General features: G+C 52.8%; 1 protein-coding gene across 1 annotated transcript; it reads right to left on the bottom strand.

Annotated features, from left to right (window-relative positions):
- Positions 1 to 497: 497 nt before the first annotated feature.
- Positions 498 to 18,647, bottom strand: URM1 (ubiquitin related modifier 1). The gene is made up of 5 exons (XM_014863582.3): positions 18,528 to 18,647; positions 14,304 to 14,374; positions 4,541 to 4,622; positions 2,711 to 2,759; positions 498 to 2,351 (listed from the first exon to the last, which is right to left on the bottom strand). Exons 1-5 carry the CDS (start codon positions 18,560 to 18,562, stop codon positions 2,283 to 2,285), a joined length of 306 nt encoding a protein of 101 aa, XP_014719068.1. The 5' UTR covers positions 18,563 to 18,647; the 3' UTR covers positions 498 to 2,282.
- Positions 18,648 to 18,902: the final 255 nt, after the last annotated feature.

Here is an 18,902-nt window from a genome sequence, read left to right on the forward strand (position 1 = left end):
ATCTTCCGAGATAGTGGGGTTTATTTATTCGTTTATTTCTTCAAAAGTGGGGGTTAGGAGTTGCCTGGGGGGGGCAGTTGGGCGTTCCTGGGGCTGAGCCCAGGTCACCTGTCCTCGACCCCTCCTGGGCTCAGGGCTGAAAATGACCAGAAATGCTGTGGAGAGAGCGTGGCCCTGGCTAATTTTAGCCACGACACTGGCATCGCTCACCACAGTGGAGAACCCGGTTTTCCCAGTGTGTCCTCCTGCCCTACTCCTCAGCAGTAATTGGGGTGCAGTGGAGGAAGGGATATCCCGTATCCACCCCCTCCCCCACCCAGTGCATGAGAGAAAGGAATCCTATTGCCCAGTTTGCAGGACTTGGAATCCCCGGTGGGACAACAGGCCACTCTAGTGGGGCTGGAGGCAGGAAGGGCCGTCCAGGTTACAGGAATCAGGGGACAGGCCAATCCTCTACAGTGAGGCTGCAGGGGGCCATTTTCAAGTCCCTTACTCTGTTCCCTAACATGGAGACCCTGACCTCAGCACCTAGTGCAAGTTGGTCATACAGCCTCTCTAGACCCCACCTGCACCCCAACACTGACCTTGATTTGCACATAGAACACCTCCTACCACTAACCCCACAATGGCTACCTCCACCCACCCCTGGATCCCCTGGAGCCCCCTGCTGCCTCCACCTGCAGCAGTGCTGAAGAGAAGCTCACCAGCCAGAGGGTCCTCTGTCCTCTAAGCCTTGATAGTGATGTATATAACATCCCCCCAACACTGCTGGTACAACCATTTGGCATTTTCACCTCCACCCAATGAGAGAAATTCCACTTTAAATTATTGACACTTAATGAAAAGCAACGTTTTGGGCAGGATGATGTTCATGCCCTATTTTTTTTTTTTTTGAGGTCTCACTCCAGAAAACAAAGCTTTTCCTCCAGCTCATGGGAAGGGGGGCTCAGCAGTCTTATCTATGCCACTCCCATTCTGGGTTCTGGGGCTGCAGCTGGTGGGACAAAGCCTGGCCTTGGACAGATGGGTAGGGAAGTGTTCTGGGACCCAGACTGGTCAGCACAGACTGGCTCTGCCACCCCTTTCTCCAGATGGCCCTATCAGATCACCCCCTACCAGACAGTCTGGGTAGTCTGGGTTTCAAGCCCTGCCCCCTTTTTGGGTGAAGGGCAGCTCTGAGAGCCCTAGGCTGAGGGCAGAAAGGCTGGACCAGAGACCATGGCTGGGGGCATGTGGGGTGCCACTACTTTCTAAGGATGAAGCTCCAGGCAAGGCTAGTAAACAACCTAGTCTTTTATTTGCCCAAGGCCAGCTGTTGCAGGCACTGAGGTCCCAAGACTTCCAGAAGGGGTGGAGGGAGGAGGGGAGAACCATCCTGCCTACCAGGTACTGCCTGCCCCGATCCTGCTTCCTGCAGGAGGTGGGAAGGGAGAGAAAGTCCACATTTGTGCCATCAAATATCACCCCAGTTTTCAGATACTATAAATATTCAGTTGTTGAGGAGGAAACTGAGGCACATTGACCCTCCCCCCCCAGGCCTCTATTTGCCAGTCCAAGGGTCAGCCTACTCCCTCCCTCTCTCCAGAATGAGCTGCAGGCAGCCTTTTGCTGGGGGAGGGTCTCAGGAGCCCATCTGGTGGCCCGTGGGGGGGAAGGCCAGCCAGGGTCAAGGGCTGGGGATGAGGGGAGCAGGAGGAGGGGTGTGGTTGGAAGAGCAGCTGCTGGGTGGGGGGAGGGGGTCAGCACTGAATAGGGGACCCCAGCTGGGGTTCTATAATGATATCAGTGGGGGACAGGCAGAGCCCTTGGCTGTCCAGATGGGGAAACTGAGGCGGAGACTCCTGTACTCTTTGAGAAGGGAGGGGCCTCCCACGAGCTATTTAGGTTCATTCGTCTTCCCCACTGAGACACTGCAGCCCAAGAGCTGGTGCGACTTGTCAATGGTCAGTGTTTAGGCTGAGACACAAGGAGTGGAAGGCGGCTGGGTCACCTGGGCGCAGAGCCCCTCCACTCTTGACAAACCAAGGGCACCCTCCCCCACTTCGGCTGCTGGGAGAGGAAGTGCCGGGCTCAGGCGCCTGCCCGCCGTCTTCCCTGCTCACGTGCCTGAGAAAGGCTCATTTTTAGCACCTGGCCTCTTTTCCCTGCCTGGAGGGAGCTCAGGGGACAGAGCAAGGAAGAAAGCAGCCAAGGGGGACAGGGAGATCTGGAAGCAGGGCCCAAGGGAATGTCTGATTGTTCTCTTCTCGCCACCCCAAGGGGACCGAGGCAGAGAGGAACCCTTAGCCACCGTGCAGCGTGGATATGAAGAGGATGCTGTCCTGGTCCTGAAGCTGGTAATCCAGCTCACCCTGGTCCAGAAGAGAAATGGGGAGGAGACCATCAGGGGCGCTTTTCCCTAGGTTTCTCCCTAGGTGTTGGGAGGGCAAGGGGGAAGGCCTGGCTGCTTTGGGAGAGAAAGAATCTAACAGAAAAACGGGTACCCTATACATTAACTTGCAAATCTCCAGGAGGGAGGAGAGCTCCCCACTCCCCCCAGCTCCCCAGTCCTTCCTCACTTGGGGTGGGAGACTTGAGTAGCCTCAGTCTGGAGGCCAGGGTGGGAGAGGATTATCTAGCCACCCCATTTGGGCCTGATGAGAGGCCCAAGGCTTTCCTACTGAAGCACTGAGGGGAGGGTTGAGGGAGGGAGGTCCCCTGAGGTACTGACCAGCAGTTCCCAGTCGGCGTCGTTAATCAGCACCAGGATTCCTGGCCGCCTGTGGGAAAGATGGAGGTGAGCAGCAGGGAGTGAAGGGCAGGAGGCTTCAGGAGCAGGGGTGGAGGGGCTTGGACCTTTGGGCTGCAGTAGAGTGTGGTGGGAGCCTTTCTTCCTGAGGTTCAGGTTAAAGACGTCCCAGGAAGTGGAGGCGACAGTCTGAGTCTAAAGGAAACCAGGTTAGGGGCCAGCCCAGTGGTCGAGTGGTTGAATTCGTGTGCTCTACTTCGGGGGCCCAGGGTTTCACCGGTTCAGATCCTGGGTGCGGACATGGCACCGCTCATCAGGCCACGCTGAGGCGGCGTCCCACATGCCACAACTAGAAGGACCCACAACTAAAAATACACAACTATGTACTGGGGGGCTTTGGGGAGAAAAAGGAAGAATAAAATCTTTAAAGGAAACCAGGTCAGATAGTCATGGTCTTTGGGGCCAGATGGGAAAAGTGCTAATTCCAGCACCACCTCCCAGACCTCGGGCTGGTCATTTTGTTTCTCTGAGTGTCAGTTTCCTCATCTGAAAATGGGGTAAATTACAGTGCCTTAACCTCAAGGTCTGTGAGCATGTAATGGGATCATGCGTGGGTGCTTGCTTGCCAGTGGTGTCATGGTAACCAGGGGCAGCAGCATATCCTCCAGGGGTCTACCCTCACTCTCCTAGGCTTCCCACAGGCCTGTGCTGGAGAGGAGGCTCTCGGCTCTTCTGGATCAGGGAAGCCTGCCAGAGGCCCCGAGTACCGGAGCCCCCGAGAGCAGCCCTCCCTGGAGTGAGGCAGGCTAGGTTGACATTTGGATGGGCACCTCAGCCTGGCTCCTGCTGGCAGTGGCCCAAGGAGAACTGCTGTCCTTGGGGGTGGCCTCCATGACTGCTGGACCATGACCTGAGCCAGGGCTTGGACGGCAGCCCTAGCCCCCAGGGCTTGCTGGTGACCTCTGCTTCAACGCAGATGAATGAGTCCCACAAGTGCCCTGCCCGCCTCTTTCAGACATTAGGCTGGCCTTGCTGTAGAAGTAAAGTGACTTCTTGGCACATGGAACCTGGCTCTCTTCCTAGGAGGCTGAGCTGGGCCTGGAACAGGTGTAGAAGCTTTGGGCTGGGGGAAGGGGTGTCCCCAGTGAGCACAAATGTGCGTGTGTGCATGTGCACACATGCATTCATGTGCACATGGGCATAGTGACTCCCTGGAATCCCAGACCTGCACTAGATGCTCCAATATGGCATCTACTAGCCACATTTAAATTTAAATTTAAATTACAATGATGTAAAACTGAACATTTAGTTCTTCAGTCACACCAGCCACATTTCAAGGGCTCAACAGCCTCACGTGCCTAGCAGCTACCATATTGGACAGCACACATATGGACCATTTCCATCACTGCATGAAGTTCTACTGGGATAGCACTGTCCTAGATTGTCGAGGGATAAAAGGGACCTTGGGCAGCATCTTTTTCTCAGTACTCTCTGTATGGAGAGAGTAGCTGAGGCCCAGAGTAGTGAAATAACTTGCCTAAGATTCCACAGTACGTTTGTAGCAACTAGAAGTGGGAATTCAAGTTTTTTGAGAAATTTACCAGTCTCTTGACCTAAGCTTTTCAAAAGTCCAGTGTGGTAAAAAGAAAACTGAAAATAACCCTCTGATGGAGCTGGGTAGCAGCTCTTTCCTCCAAGGAGAAGGGGAGAAGGAAGAGAATGGGACTGCAGAGGCTGCGGTGGAACCCAGGCCAGGCCCCAACCTCCTGCCCTCTGCCCAGCTCTCTGACAGAAGGGAAGAAAGGGACTCACACGCTGTCTCCCTGGATGAACAACTCCGGCCGCTCTTTCAGCAAATTCTTCTTGATCCAGACAAGGAGGTTCCGGATGTCCCCTGGAGAGGAAAGCACAGAACAACCTATTGTCAAATCCAAATGATTCCTGGTCTCTAGAGCCTTGTCTGGACCAGAAGGAAGTGAACATGGGGCTCACAGGGTCTCTTTCAGACCAAGCTATCATGGCCCTTGAACTTGTGGATTCCCAAGGCGAGGAGATGGGTTAGGAGAGGCCAGTGACCTGCCAGAGGGGTCTTCAGGGAAAGTGGCACCTGGCAGTGCTGAAGGCTTGAAGAGGGAATGGGGACTCAAGGGAGACAGCAGGAGGGACTGTCACATCTGGAACAGTTGGGAGACAGACCCTAACCCACAAGTCCTGGAAGATGGTCTGAAACTGCCACGGGTAGGCTTCTGAGAGGACCCTTTATCTCTCCAGCTAGTCCCAGATGGGGAGGACTCGACTTTGCACTGGAGAAGTCTGCATATATTTCCCTTTGTGAGGGAAGAAAAACAATTGCTGAGCTGATAACATCAGTTAATTTCCTCCGGCAGAGGGAAAGAAGGATCCTTCACCAGCCAGAGATGCTGACAAATCACTGGCTCTCTACTCCCCCTGCACAGAGCCCCCTAGGCTGGGGGCAGCCACCTTGAAGAGGCAAGAGGTTCAGGGTCGAAAGGGCCTCTCCTGCTCAGCTAGACACCGAGATCTGCCTCTTTGTGGTTCTCGTACAGCCACCAAGCTCTTTGCACATCACATGGGGCTTCAGAGCCACCTGTCCCCAGGGTCACCCCTCCATTCCTAAAAGCAGAGTCCCAGGCCACAGCACCCTGAACCCTGACTTGCTAAACTCCTCGAAACCTGTGGCTCTCAACTATCCACTCTTCAAATGGACCATCTCCTGAGGCAACTTGAGGACGGAAGGTCCTGGGAGACCCCTAGTCTCTGGGAAGCCAGGAGGGGTTTGGGGCTAGCTACCCCCATCCTGAGTCAGTATCTCAGAGGGGTCTGCTGTCCTGGACCCATGGCCAAGACAAAGCTCAGTGCTACACTGGAGAAGGGTTTCTCTGCTTAGACTTGGAGTCCTGGCGTGGAGGTGAGGGAAAGGCTGCTTGGACAAGGACAGGCTGAGCTCCGCCTCCATCTAGATCCAGCAGCATGTGACACACACAGCACCAGCCTTAGGCAGGGTATTCAGGCACCCTCGCTGGCCTGCATGCCACCCTTCCGAGAGGCAAACAGGCTGCCCTCCGGATGGACTGGTTCACTCTGTTCTGTGCCAACTTCCCTGGATTATACGCCAGCAGAACACAGGGCCACAGGCAGAGTGTTCATGGACTGAGACTGCTGCCTTTCAATTTTAATTCCTACTTTTAAACAAAGCAGATCGGAATCCTCACAGTCCCTGGAGTGGGCAGAGGATAGGGAGTATTGCCTCCAACTAGCTGCAGTCCATGTGGACTCCTGGTTGGGTTTCCTCCCCGAGGCCTGCGTCTCAGAGGTTTCCCCTTGGCCTCCATCTTGGCACTGTCTGGTGTGCCGCCAGCCCATACATCTTGTGGCCGCTCGATAGAGCCGCTGGGGTCTGACACATCCATCAGCCAGCCCTGGCGGGCGGGGTTGTGCCTGTGTGTACAGAGGCACTGAGAGGGACTGGGCAGTGCCTGGCCTGAGGGCCACCAGCTGTACCTCCACAACCCTGACTGGCCTGTACAGAACCAGGATCCAGTTTGGTAACAGCCCTGGCTCCCTCTAAAAGGAGGGGACTTGTGTTCCACTCTGGATAGGCTCGGGGGAAGGAGGAGGGCTAGTGGTCATGTTGAGGTCATCCAAGTGATGGCACCATCATGGAGTCCCAGAGGGCTGGGCTAGGGGGTGAGTCTGCTGCCGGTGCTGGCTCATTTATCATGATGCTCCTCTTTGCTGAGGTCATTCCCTCCCTCCTCTGCACCCCCCAGGCCAGTCCACATTCTTGATGGCCTGTTACCATGGTGAGGCTACCACATCACCACCCGTATTGTTCCCCTCTGCCTGGATTTGGGGGTGGGGAGAGGTGGAACTCAGCAGCTCCCTTCGCAGGCTACAAGGGGCACTCGGCCTGGCCTGAAACATACCCCCAGGGACATCTTGCTAGGCTTGCTGAGGTTCAGACAATATGCAAATAGTCTCCAAGCCAGATGGTCGGCTTCCAAAGGCACCCAGGGGAGGAAGGGTTAAGCAGAATCAGAAGCTGGTGGCTTGGGGACGGCTCTGGGGAATCTCACTTTCATGTTCCCCTGTGTGCTCCTGCCTTCCCACTCCTACTGAAGGGTTTCCCTCCTGGGATCCCATGCATTCATTCACAAGACAAATATTTATTGAGCAACTACTATGTGCCAGGTGCTAGCGAAATGGTGGCGAGCTAGACGGACACAGAGCCTACCTTTACGGAGCTAACAGGCCAGCAGGGGAGACGGACGTTACTTATTTAATTAGCTGTGACAAATGCTCTCTCCTTTGTGTGGGACCAGTAAAAGCTTTTCTGAGTATGCTAACATTGAAGCTGAGGCCTAAAGGATGAGTAGGGTGGGATAGGGAAGCATTCCAGGCAGAAGGAAGAACATACAGGAAGACCTGAGGCAGAATAGAATTGGCAGATTCAAGGATTCAGAACAGAGAAGGCAAGAAGATCAGCATGGGACGAAGGCAGGCAGCAGCGAGGGGTCAGATTACCCAGGGCATGGGTGGGCCTCAAGAAGGGGCCTGCTCTGGAAGAGGCCTCTCCCTCCTCAGAAACTCCAGGGGCATTTACCAAGTGTGTGCTCTGGGTACAGAACTGCACTGCCCAGGCCTGTGCTCCATGTTTCTCTGCCCTGACATGTGTAACAAGAAACGGCTGGGGGCCTGCCCGGTGGCACAGCAGTTAAGTTCGCATGTTCCGCTTCGGTGGTCCGGGGTTCACCAGTTCAGGTCCCAGGTGCGGACATGGCACGACTTGGCAAAGCCATGCTGTGGCAGGCGTCCCACATATAAAGTAGAGGAAGAGAGGCACAGATGTTAGCTCAGGGCCAGTCTTCCTCAGCAAAAGGAGGAGGATTGGTAGCAGTTAGCTCAGGGCTAATCTTCCTCAAAAAAAAAAAAAAAGAAATGGCTGAAATGTACAGCATTATCACCACTAGAGTGTGTTCTGAGGACACGGCACCAGCCACAGCACACAGCACAGAACCTCAGAGATAAAACACCCTTGAGATGTTTGCTAAGCATGGGGACAACTGTGGAGGGAAGGGGGGACAGGTTAAGAACAGGGACTCAGTCCTGGTTCTGAGTTTGACTCCATCACTTCCCAGTTATATGACCTTAGGCAAGGAATTCTCTGAGCTTCCCTCTTTATACATCGGGAGCGGTAAGAATGTCTAACAGGGTTGTTGTGAGGCTCAAATAAGATGAGCCATATAAAGTCCTTGGCACTGTGCCTGGAATATCAGTGCTGTGCTGCTTCTATGATTCAGAGGAAGAACCTCTACCCTTCCACCTCTCTTGACGCCGAGAAGACACCAGAGTTTTATCCTGACAAGACCACGCTGGCCCGGCTCCAGGACACACACCAGGCCCTAGCACCATCTGCGTGGCCCCTGGAGTAAACCAACCAGGCTGGTGAAGTCAGTGGCTGGCAGGAGGGAGCCAGACTGGGCTAGCCCGGCCTGAGAGCCCCCAACTAATCCCCGTGCCCGCCCCCCCAATCGCCACCAGGTGCTGTATTTCCCTGACCGATAGTGGCATGCCACACTCACCGTGTCTTCATCACTATCTTCCTCAGCTAGCCAGAGTGGGAGGCTGGCAAGCCCACAGTACACCAGCACACACCCCTATAGTGCTCACAGATTTTATTACAGGGACAGTGGTGGCAGCAGTGGCTTCAGCCTAGCCCACCCTCACCTGCTGTTTCTGGCCCAGAAGGGGGACGGGCAGGCTCACGGCCCAGCAGCAGAATCCTGGCAGCCTGGGGACATGCTCAGACAGCTTTGGAGGATGGGGTAGTCAACCATTAATCAGACAGTGCTGGGACTGGCTGGGGTTTTCTGTGGAATACACCACCTTTCCATCAGAAGCTGGAGAGGGAATGAGGGGATTGGGAGAGTGGTGAGGGGGCCCCAGACACTGGCCTTCCCTCCATTTTAGATGTTCAGACCCCTAAGATGCTCCCAGGACAAACCAGGTGGAAGGAACCACATTCCGAGGCTGTGGATGCTGGAGGCTATACCGGCCCTGGGCACGCAGCACCAGAGGAGGGAGACAAGCCCCCTAATATGAGGTTTTCAGTGCAGGACTCCCTGGGACCTAGCCTGCCCATTTGGGGAAGAACAAGTGGTGGGAGTTGCTGCTCTGTAGGGCGGTGGTCAGGAATTCGGATTCTGGAGCTGGAAGGCTCTGGGCTGTGTGCTAGGTGGCCTTGGGTAGGAAGTCACTTCCCTCTCTAAGTCTCAGGCTCATCCTCTGACAAATAGGGATAATAATTTGAACTCCGAAGAGGCTGTGAGGATTCAGGCACAACGCCAGCAGCAGGCCCGGCACAGCATCAAAGTCACAGGACAAAGGTCCATTTGCCTACAGTGACAGAACTCTTTACCCTCTGGGCTGCCAGATCCTTCTCCCAAAGGCTGCTGGCAAAGGGGCACCATGCACGCCCCTCCTAGAGAGCACCTACAGAGGCTCCCCCCAGAAGCCCTAGTCTCAGTGGACTTGTCCTTGTCTGGGGCCACTGACCACCCACTGTAGCAGGGCCTCCAACGACGTCAATCCTAGATTCTTGGGCCAAAAGAGAATAATCTCAAGGTCTTATCTGATATTGAATCTGGCTGCAGCAGACCCTCGTCCAGCCTCTCTTTGAATACCTCCAGGGAGAACTCTTCTCCCAACCAGAAATCTGTCTTCCTGTCACTCCTACCCACTGAGCCTGGTTGGTCCAGGGGGACCACACCAACCTATGTGGCCCCTCTTCCCACACCACTCAGCTTTGAGGGAGATGGATCCCCTAAGTCTCCTCTTCCATAGGTTAACCTGCTCCTGTCCCCAGCAAGTCCACCAGGCTCCAAGACAGGGCTCCTCTGGGAGCCCACCCTAGGCCTTAAGTTGAAAAGGGAGAAGAAAGAGCTGGGATGGGGGGAGTAAAAGAGACGAGAGGGTAGAGGGAACATCAGAGGGTCCATTTACAAGTGAATGGGGTAAGAAAGGAGCAGTTTGTGGGCTAAACTGGCCTCAGAAGGAGGTTTACAGATGTGTGAGGGGACGCTCCTCATTGTTTAATTAAGCAGAAAGTGGATCTTTTCAAAAGCAATTTTGCACAGGGACTGGGAGGGGTGAGGGGAGAGGAGGGCAGTGGGGAGGGGATCAGCAAACAGGCCCCAGAGCAGAGAAAGGAACAGCTGGCCCCAGAGAGGCTGTGAAATGCATGCTAAGCAGTTTAAAGCTCCTGGGAGCTCCTTCCAGCTCCTGCCCTCCCTTACCAGCCACCCTTTAATGTGAGTGGAGCCAGCAAGGGGCACAATGGCAGGGCAGAGGACGAGGGGCAGGGAAAGATGAGGCAGACCTGTCTCCTCCTGGGGCCAGGGCAGGTAATGAACGCACTGGGACAGTCTGTCCCTCGATGTTCTGGGTTTGCTCTAGGCCACTGACCAACCACGGGCTGGAAGCCTAGAGTTGAGGGGATCCTTGAAGCATAAAAACCAGCTCCGAGCGGCCACAAGCCCAAAGCTGGTGGGTACGTTCCAACCCCTGCCAATGAAGGAGGTGCTCTGCTCCAGGAGATGGCTTTTAAGATGTTCCCCCTACATGCACAACCTCTCACTGGATCAGCGTGCCCTGCTTCACAGAATTGAATACTTACATCCGGAAGCAACTTTTCTGAACTGTAGGTGTCAAATAGATAACCAGCTCGTTAAAGACTAAATCTAGCCCAACCCCCCGTTTTACAGATGGGAAAACAGAGGCCTGCAGAAATAACTGATTTGCAATTGTTCACGGCCAGGGCTTCTCTCTTGCAGTCTCATCCCTTTTTGGCCTTGGCCACCATCTTCTCCTAAGCTGGCTGGGTTGGAAGCTCTCCCCTGGCCCAGAACCCAGGGCCCTGGAGTCCCCTTGTTTGTAAGACTTGTCACAATCCACAATCTTATGGCTGCTATTTTCTCTGCTGGAGTCTCCAAGACCTGCTTGGCCAAGTGGCAGCCCCTGGGCTGGGAAGGCTGCCAGACAACAGATCTGGGCACAAGCTTGGGGGAAAAGTAAGACTCTCCCAGTGACACCAGGCCCTGCCTTCCCGTTGGGCTCCCGTGTGCCAGGGTAAGGCCTGGCAGCCGCCAACTGGCTCTGCGGCTACGATGTGACCCATGCCTTGGGCACAGCAGGGCAAAAATGGGAATAAGAGGTAGAGATCCACAGCCAAGGGCCCAAAGACTGAGCAAAGGGGCCATTTCGACTGCCCCCTCTGCTTCCTTTTCTTTCATCCCAGAGAGGGGAAGAGAGGCCCCCACCTGCCCCCTAGTCGGTGGAGGGAGGATGAGGGCTCACAAACCCAGTCTGAGCCCAGCCTCCCTACTGGAGCAATTCTCGACGGGTCACTCACTCTCTGAGGTTTGATTTCCTCGATGATAGGTAGTATCTACTGGGGTTATTAGGAAAATCAAAATAAATAGCTGTTGAAGGCATGAATGAATGAATGAAGGTGTAAAAAACCAGAAAAGACATTGCAGGTATGAGATGTTATGTGATTCAGGGAACCTCTTGGGATAAATGATGATGGGTCAGTGGCACAGTGCAAGGACTGTGGAGACCCTGAAATCTGGTTCTGAATCGCAGCTCTGCCATTTAAATAACTGGACGACTTGGGGTGAGACCCTTGACATCTCTGAGTTGCACTTCCACTTTTTATTTAGCTATTTAAAAAAAATTTTTTTTTTAGATTTTATTTTTTTCCTTTTTCTCCCCAAAGCACCCCGGGATATAGTTGTACATTCTTCGTTGTGGGTCCTTCTAGTTGTGGCATGTGGGACGCTGCCTCAGCGTGGTTTGATGAGCAGTGCCATGTCTGCACCCAGGATTCGATCCAACGAAACACTGGGCCGCCTGCAGCGGAGCGCGCGAACTTAACCACTCGGCCACGGGGCCAGCCGCTAGCTATTTATTTTTAAAGATTGGCACCTGAGCTAACATCTGTTGCCATTATTTCTTCTTCTTCTCCCCAAAGCCCCCCAGTATATAGTTGTATGTTCTTAATTCTAGGTCCTTCTGGTTGTGCTACGTGGGACGCCGCCTCAGCATGGCTTGAAAAGTGGTGCCATGTCCACACCCAGGATCCAAACTGGCGAAACCCTGGGCCGCCAAAGCAGAGCACGAACTTAACCTCTCGGCCATGGGGCTGGCCCCACTTCCACTTTTTAAAATGGGAATAATAACACCAAGGAATTTGTGACAATTATTTGTACAACCAACTGGGGTTTTGCTTACCATGCCAAACTCAGCCTGTGCCCCTCATGACACTGGCCTCCCTTCAGTTCCTTGACCACCCTGAGGACTTCCGCCCAGAGGGCCATCGCAAGTGCCGCCGCCTTTGCTAGGAATGGACCCCATGCACCTCTGCTCTCCCTTCAATTTATTAGGCTGGCTTCTTCTCATCCTTCAGGCCTTAGCCTGAAAGTCACCTCCTTAAAGAGGCCTGTGCTCACCACCTGATGTCTCATTCAGAGCACCCTTTCTTATCCTCGTGCCACTGACCACCACTTGCAGTTATACAGTTACACGTGTGTTTGTTCACTGCCTGGCTCCCCTTCCATCACACTGTAAGCTCTGTTAGGGCAAGAACCACATCTGTATTAACTACTGCATACCCAGCAACCAGTACAGTGGCTGGCACAAAGGAAGAACTCAAAAAAATACATGCCAACTACAGGGAAGAATAAAGTACTTACTACCACACCTGGCACTTGGTGAGCATTCAGCCAATGGATAAATGAAAAGAGCAGGAATTATTACACTTGTGGACTTTCAAGTCAAGCAAATGCAGGAGAAATAAATCATAAGTTGTGATATTTTAATAATTCCCTGGCCAGGTCTTTAAGGCTGAATCTTTGTGAGGCTTCTTTTAGAGCCCCTTGTTCCCTCCCAAGGCTGTGTGGCCATCTGTCAAAGTAAGAAACAGTCACTTTTATCACCCTGGGTCTTCCCCAATGAGGGACACACCCAATCCTACAACCCTGACATTTAACCCCAGCCTCATGCCCACCCTTAGCTCAAGGGGGCAGTATCCTGTTCCTGGGTGAGTGTCCCCCAGCCTCTGAATGTGGCACACAGACCCACCCTGTGCTACGGCTCTCCAACCCAAGGGAGAGTCAGAGGCAGCGTTGGCAGCCAGTGAATTTGGGCAATAATTGATTTCTGGCAGATGTGTGCCCCATTCCAAAAGAATCCTGTCAAACCTTACTTAACCACTTTCTGGTGCCTGCCTCCAGGAACTCATTCCCCTGCCTCTTCATAGGATTGATTTCCTCTTCTTCCCAGAAGTATCTCAGCCTTAAGTAAGCTGGGCTCCCATTCCTGAGCATTCTGCTCTCGCTAGGATCCACCACTGGGGCTGCAAAGCACCTCCATAGTTGCAACATCCAACATCCCTTTCAGCTACTCTGATATTTACCAAGCTGGACCTCTGCAAGTGAACTCTTCAAAACCCTCCAATTTGAAGGCAGGGACTGACTCTCGTTCATGTCTGTCTCCCCAGTGCTGGTACATGGTCTGCCCCACAGGAGGTACTTAGTATATATTGGTTAAAGAAAGATGAACAAGTACAGTCATGCGCTGCATAACAACATTTCGGTCAACGACGGACCACATATATGGCAGTAATTCCATAAGATTAGTAACATATAGCTTAAGTGTGTAGTAGGCTATACTACCTACTTGTGTAAGTAAGTACACTCTGATGGTCACACAGCGACTCAATCGCCTAATGACACATTTCTCAGAACGTATCCCCATTGTTAAGCAATGCATGACTATATTTGAATGAACAAATGAAAAAACCCCACTGTCTCCTTTAGTCAACCTCCGTCCTCCAACCTCCTTTTTGGCTGGATACTTTTCTTCCCATCTAAACCCTCTTACCATAATGTAAGCCCATCTGCATTGTTCCATTCTCAGTGAAGGTTACCACCTTCATGAGAACATCTGTCTGCTGCCATCTAATAATAACAGAGGCACATATAATAACATATAATAATTAATATAATACACTATATTATCGATATTATATTAATATAATTATATTGCATTTATATAAATAATTATATTAATAAACATTAATTAATATATAATTATATTAACATATTATATTACAATAATATAATAATAATAGAGTTCTCCTTTTAGCAACCCTGAGACAGGGATTACCATCCCCACTTCACAGGTAAGAACACTAAAGCTCAGAAAGGTGCGCTCGCTGAACTAAGGTTCTAAGGGCATTCAAACTCAAGTCTGTCTGAATACAGAACCTGCACTTGTAAGGACTAAGCTACGCCATCTCCCTCTGACAAAGCTGGTTGATCCCAGAAAGGATGAGGGGAGAGTACATGATGATCCTCTCTCTTCCTCCCTCTCTCCTCCCTCCGCACCATCCAGGGAAATCTTACTCATTCCCACTTGAACGGGGCTGAGTGACCCCTGTAGAGCAACTCCTGCCCATGGCCCCCAGAGAGGGGCTCAGAAAGCCCATACTCACAGGGTTCCTCTTGTCCAGGCAAGGTGACCTGATGTTTCTTTACACCATCAAACAGGAGCTCCGCGCCGCCTCTGAAAAGGAGGGCCAGAGAAAGACAGCCAGGTGAGCTCCTGCAGATGCCTAGCTGAGACCGAAAACTGAGGAGGCGGCTGGTACCAGAGGCCCAAGAGACGCAGAGACCGACATGTGAGAATACCTTGGGTACCAGTACCTGATTCTCAAAAGTGACTTCCTGACGTAGTAAAGTAGGATAGAAATAATTTTTACTAAGATTAAAGTATCCAAATTTGCAGACTCTTGTTTTTACTCCTCTGCTTTCTCAAGAGGCGGCTTAGCTTACAGGTGCATATAGCACAGGCCTTGGGGCTGTCGCCCCAAGACGGAAGCCAAGGTCCACCTCTGCCTGACGGCAAGACCTTGGGCACATGACTCCATCTTCTCGAGCTTCAGTCTTTCCATCTGCGAAAATGTTGAGAAGCCACCATAAGGCAGGCTGGAGACCCTGTGTCTCTAGAGGTTTCCTCTGACGAGGTGGGGGTGTGAAATGCCCCTGCTTGTGCCACCACTGCTGGCCTGGTGGGCACACCACCGTGCTGGAGGATAAGAGACTCCACTGGGCTTAGCAACAACTTTGCTATTTACAAGACCATTCTTCATCTCATTTCATTCTCAGGGCATCCCGGGGAAGGAGGGAGGGAGGCAGACATTATTAACCCCATCCAATGGAGAAGGAGACTGAGGCCCAGAGAGGTTAAGCAACTTGCCTGAGGTCAGACAGGCAGTGGCTGAAGTAGGATTTGCATTCTAAGTGGTTTCTGCTCAGCCCCAGCAGCCTTGGCAGAAAAAACTAAGACTCTCCAAAGGTCAGAAAGCCCCTTGAGGGCAGAGTTTGGTTCACTTCTGTGTGTGTCACCCAGCTAAGGGGACGCTGGGGCAGCAGAGATGCTCAGAGCCAAGTCCAGAAGCCAGGGCTTATGATGTGGACACCAGGGCTCTTTCAGTGTCCCCCACTGCTTCTCCCTCTAGGTTTCCTGATTCCCATCTCAGACTTCATGTGTATCTTAACTGAGAAGGCCTTAACAGACTTTTGATGGATGCGCTGCCTCCCACCCCATCACTCTTTCCCAATTTCAGAGAACAGAGATGTCCTGAGACAGTCCACTGGTAGGCCAAGGCAAGGCAAGCATTGTCACGGGGAAAACATGGGGCGACTGTCATCCAAACAAGGTCACACTTTGTTGATGCAGAAATGTGGAGGGGGAGAGGAGGCCCATCTGTGGCCGCACGCAGGCCCATTTCAGCTGCAAGCCGGCACAGAGCCTCCATTTATCCCCTTCCAAGAGCCCCGTTCTCTCCTGGGGGGAGGTTGGCACATGCAGCAGCTGGGGTGGGGGAGGGCGACAGGCAAGGGGCTCAGGAGTTGGGGGACACAGAGGAGGGGTGGGAACTGGAGGCACTGAGACCCAGGCAAACAACCAAGAGTGGCCAAACCTGGTGGTGCCAGGCTTGGAGGCCGAGGCTGTTTTTCTCTTTACAAGTGGATAAAGGGAGAACCAGTCTGGCTCAGAGAGTGACCTGTCACCGCTGGGTTCACTAGCCCCCAAGGGAGGGGTTGGCAGTTCTGCTGTCAGCACATCTGGAGGAGAGGAAGGTACATGCATGTCCAGCCTCTGGAGTGATTCAGGGAGGCAGGCAAGGGACCTGTTTTGGCCCCAGGAGAGAATCAAAGCTAGACTCTCTTATGTCCTAAGGAGGTGCTGTTCAAATTCAATTAAGAATTATATCTTAAGATACCTCATCTTCCCTCCACTCCCCAATTCTTGGTGGGAGTGTTTGTTGGTACCAGGGACTAGTAAAGACATTCCCAAAACTGCTATCACTTTTTCTAGTTTATCTTCATCCTTTTATCTTATAGTTTAAAATTTTTGTTTATTTATTTCCCCTCTACCTGCTGGAATGCAAGCTCTGCCTAAAATGGCCTGGCACACAGTAGGCACTCAAGAAATAGTTGCTGAATGAATGAAAATGCCCACAGCTTCCACTTCTTCTCTAATCTCAATGGGATTCCCTCCCTTTGCCGATATCTCCCAGACTCAGGAAGGAGGAAAAGGGAGAAGAAGGAATCTCACATCTGGACTGCAGGGACACAAAACACACCTGTACGACATACTGTGAATCCTGTGTGGCCTGAGAAAATGCTCTGCTAGGGACAGTTCGGGAGGCAAGACAAAGGATGGCAGTACTGACCACCGACAAGAGGGAGAGAGGTGTGAGAGGTCTTCTAGAGAGCCTATCAGAGCTGGTGGGGCCGAGAGGGACACATCTGCTCAGGGGAAAGAGGGAAAGTCCTAACCCAGACTCTTCAAGGCTCAAAGTGGAAGTCAGGGACAAAAGGGAGAGAATGATGGGCAAGGCTGCTTCTTTGCAAATCTCCCTTGGTTCAGAGTGAAGGGTGAAGGAAGTCTGCTAAGAGACACAGGAAACGAAAGAAAAGGCCAGAGGCAAAAATTATGTACTGAGACAAAGACAAAGAGAGAAGGAATCTGGGTTTGGCACACATCTTGGGCCTTCTTGGTTTCCCCGAGAAGCTGGAATTCTCATGGGACACTGTGGTGGTGGGTGGATGTGTTAGGAGCTAGGCAGATGGGTGGAGGAATGTTGACCTGCCTTGCTGGGGCTCACTATTGCTCTTGGGGGTAAGGGAGGCTGAAGCTAGAGGTGGTCAGGCCAGAAAAGGGGTAATTAAGCTAGTATGTAAGCTCTGGAGGGCAAGAACCATATTCCCTCATATGACTTCCTCACAGCTGCCAGCACAGTACCTGGCAGACAAAGACATTTCTAGTGAACAAACACCATGTCTGACTCAGTGAGAATGAAAGGTAAGCTGACTATAGATAAACCTTAACACAAGCAGTGTGCAGTTTCTCCCTTCTCAGCTCTGCTGAGGTCTATCAATGCAACAGGGATCCTCCTAGAATCACCAGGCTAAGGGGGACACGGCTGGGCCACGGGCCAGTCCAGTATCGTTACCATCAGATCCAAGGGGCCAGACAATATCGTTAATTAAAATGCACTTAACATTCAGGAGACTACCCCCTTCTAAGGGACAGAAACGCTGAACACTGGATGGCATGGACAGAGTTCTATTTATCTTTGTATCCTCAGGGCCTGGCTCACTGCCTGGCACATGGGAGATACTCAGTAAATGACTGCTGAATGAACTAGCCAGTGAAGGGAAGACATGAAAGAAACTGGGGGCCTCCAAGGGAAGGAAAGGCATTACGGGCAGAGGTTTTAGATTCCCATCCCAGACTTTCCCTTTCACATAAGCCTTGGCTTGTTTATCTTCACACACACACACACACACACAAATCAAATCCAGTCCCAGCTTTTCCACATGACTCTGGAAATTATACTATTCATCTCTTTGGGTCTCAGTCTCTTTGCCTTCTCTCTAAGCTCTGCAATTTCTCTCAGCTCTGAAATAATGACAGACATTCTGTTTGTAGTGGGGAGAAGACAGTGACTTGAGGAGACTTCCTCTGACCAGTGTTTCCTTAGCTATTGGTGTGTGCGCCCCAATTCCTGCACTTTTCATCCTGTGCACACCGTACTGTCAGGTCTCCTCCGCTGCGCTATCTTACTTATCCCCCTCGCTCCACCTGACTCAAGGTCTGCAGAAGGCACTCAGCAAGTTTACTGAATGTCCTGAATGGGGTTCAGGTCTGTTTAACATCGCCAAATCCTGGGATAGTGAAGAAAGGAGTCCCGTCTTGGCCACACATCCCACGAGAAACAAAGCTCCAAGAACCATATAAGTGGAATTGCTGCCTGAAGGAAGAATCAGGGAGTGAACGATGGTCCTTCTCGGTTCTAGGAGCTCTGATGCCAGACAGACGGGCCTGGTCCAAAACGGGACTGGCAAAGAAGGTAGGGAGACTGCTTGCTCAACCCTCACGCCTTTCGAGTCCAGCAGGGCACAGGGCACCAGGGAGTGCCCGAAGCGCACCTCCACGCGCGGTCGTGCGCCTCTATTCCCGGACATACGGCCTCGTCGCCAAGGGAGACCGAGCCTCTCAGACTCCGCGAGGCTGGTGGCGTAGCTCAGGGAAGGCGCCGGGAGGCTCGGAGATTCGGTCGTGACAGGCCCCAAGGCAGAGGGAGGGGAGTTCCGGGCCCGACAACTTCAATCCATCCCCACGGTGCCCCAGCTCTATGACTCACCCGAACTCCACCTCCACTGACAAGGGCGCTGCCATGTTGAGGAAGCCGAGCTCGCAGGAAACTCCCTTCAACTTCCGGCCCTCCCGCCCCACTTCCGGTCGCCGCGAACGGAAGAGGCGGCACCCGGGGGGGAGCCATCGTCCTCAGCTATTGGAGGAAGCCTCGGAGCGCGGGGCGGAGGACGGGAGGCCGCGGGCGCTGCTGGGGGCTCTTGAGTTGCTCCCCGTCTGCCGTTTATGGAGCAGTGCAGAGAGTCCGGGTGGGCTGGGACTTGTACAAGCTATCGCTGGGTGGAGGGGAGTGTGACTGTGAGCATAGTGACTGTGAGCCATATTACTGTTTATTTGCGTTAGTTACAAATGTCTCCAGTCCGCG

Source organism: Equus asinus, chromosome 10, assembly GCF_041296235.1.
Source record: "Equus asinus isolate D_3611 breed Donkey chromosome 10, EquAss-T2T_v2, whole genome shotgun sequence".
Taxonomy (NCBI): domain Eukaryota; kingdom Metazoa; phylum Chordata; class Mammalia; order Perissodactyla; family Equidae; genus Equus; species Equus asinus.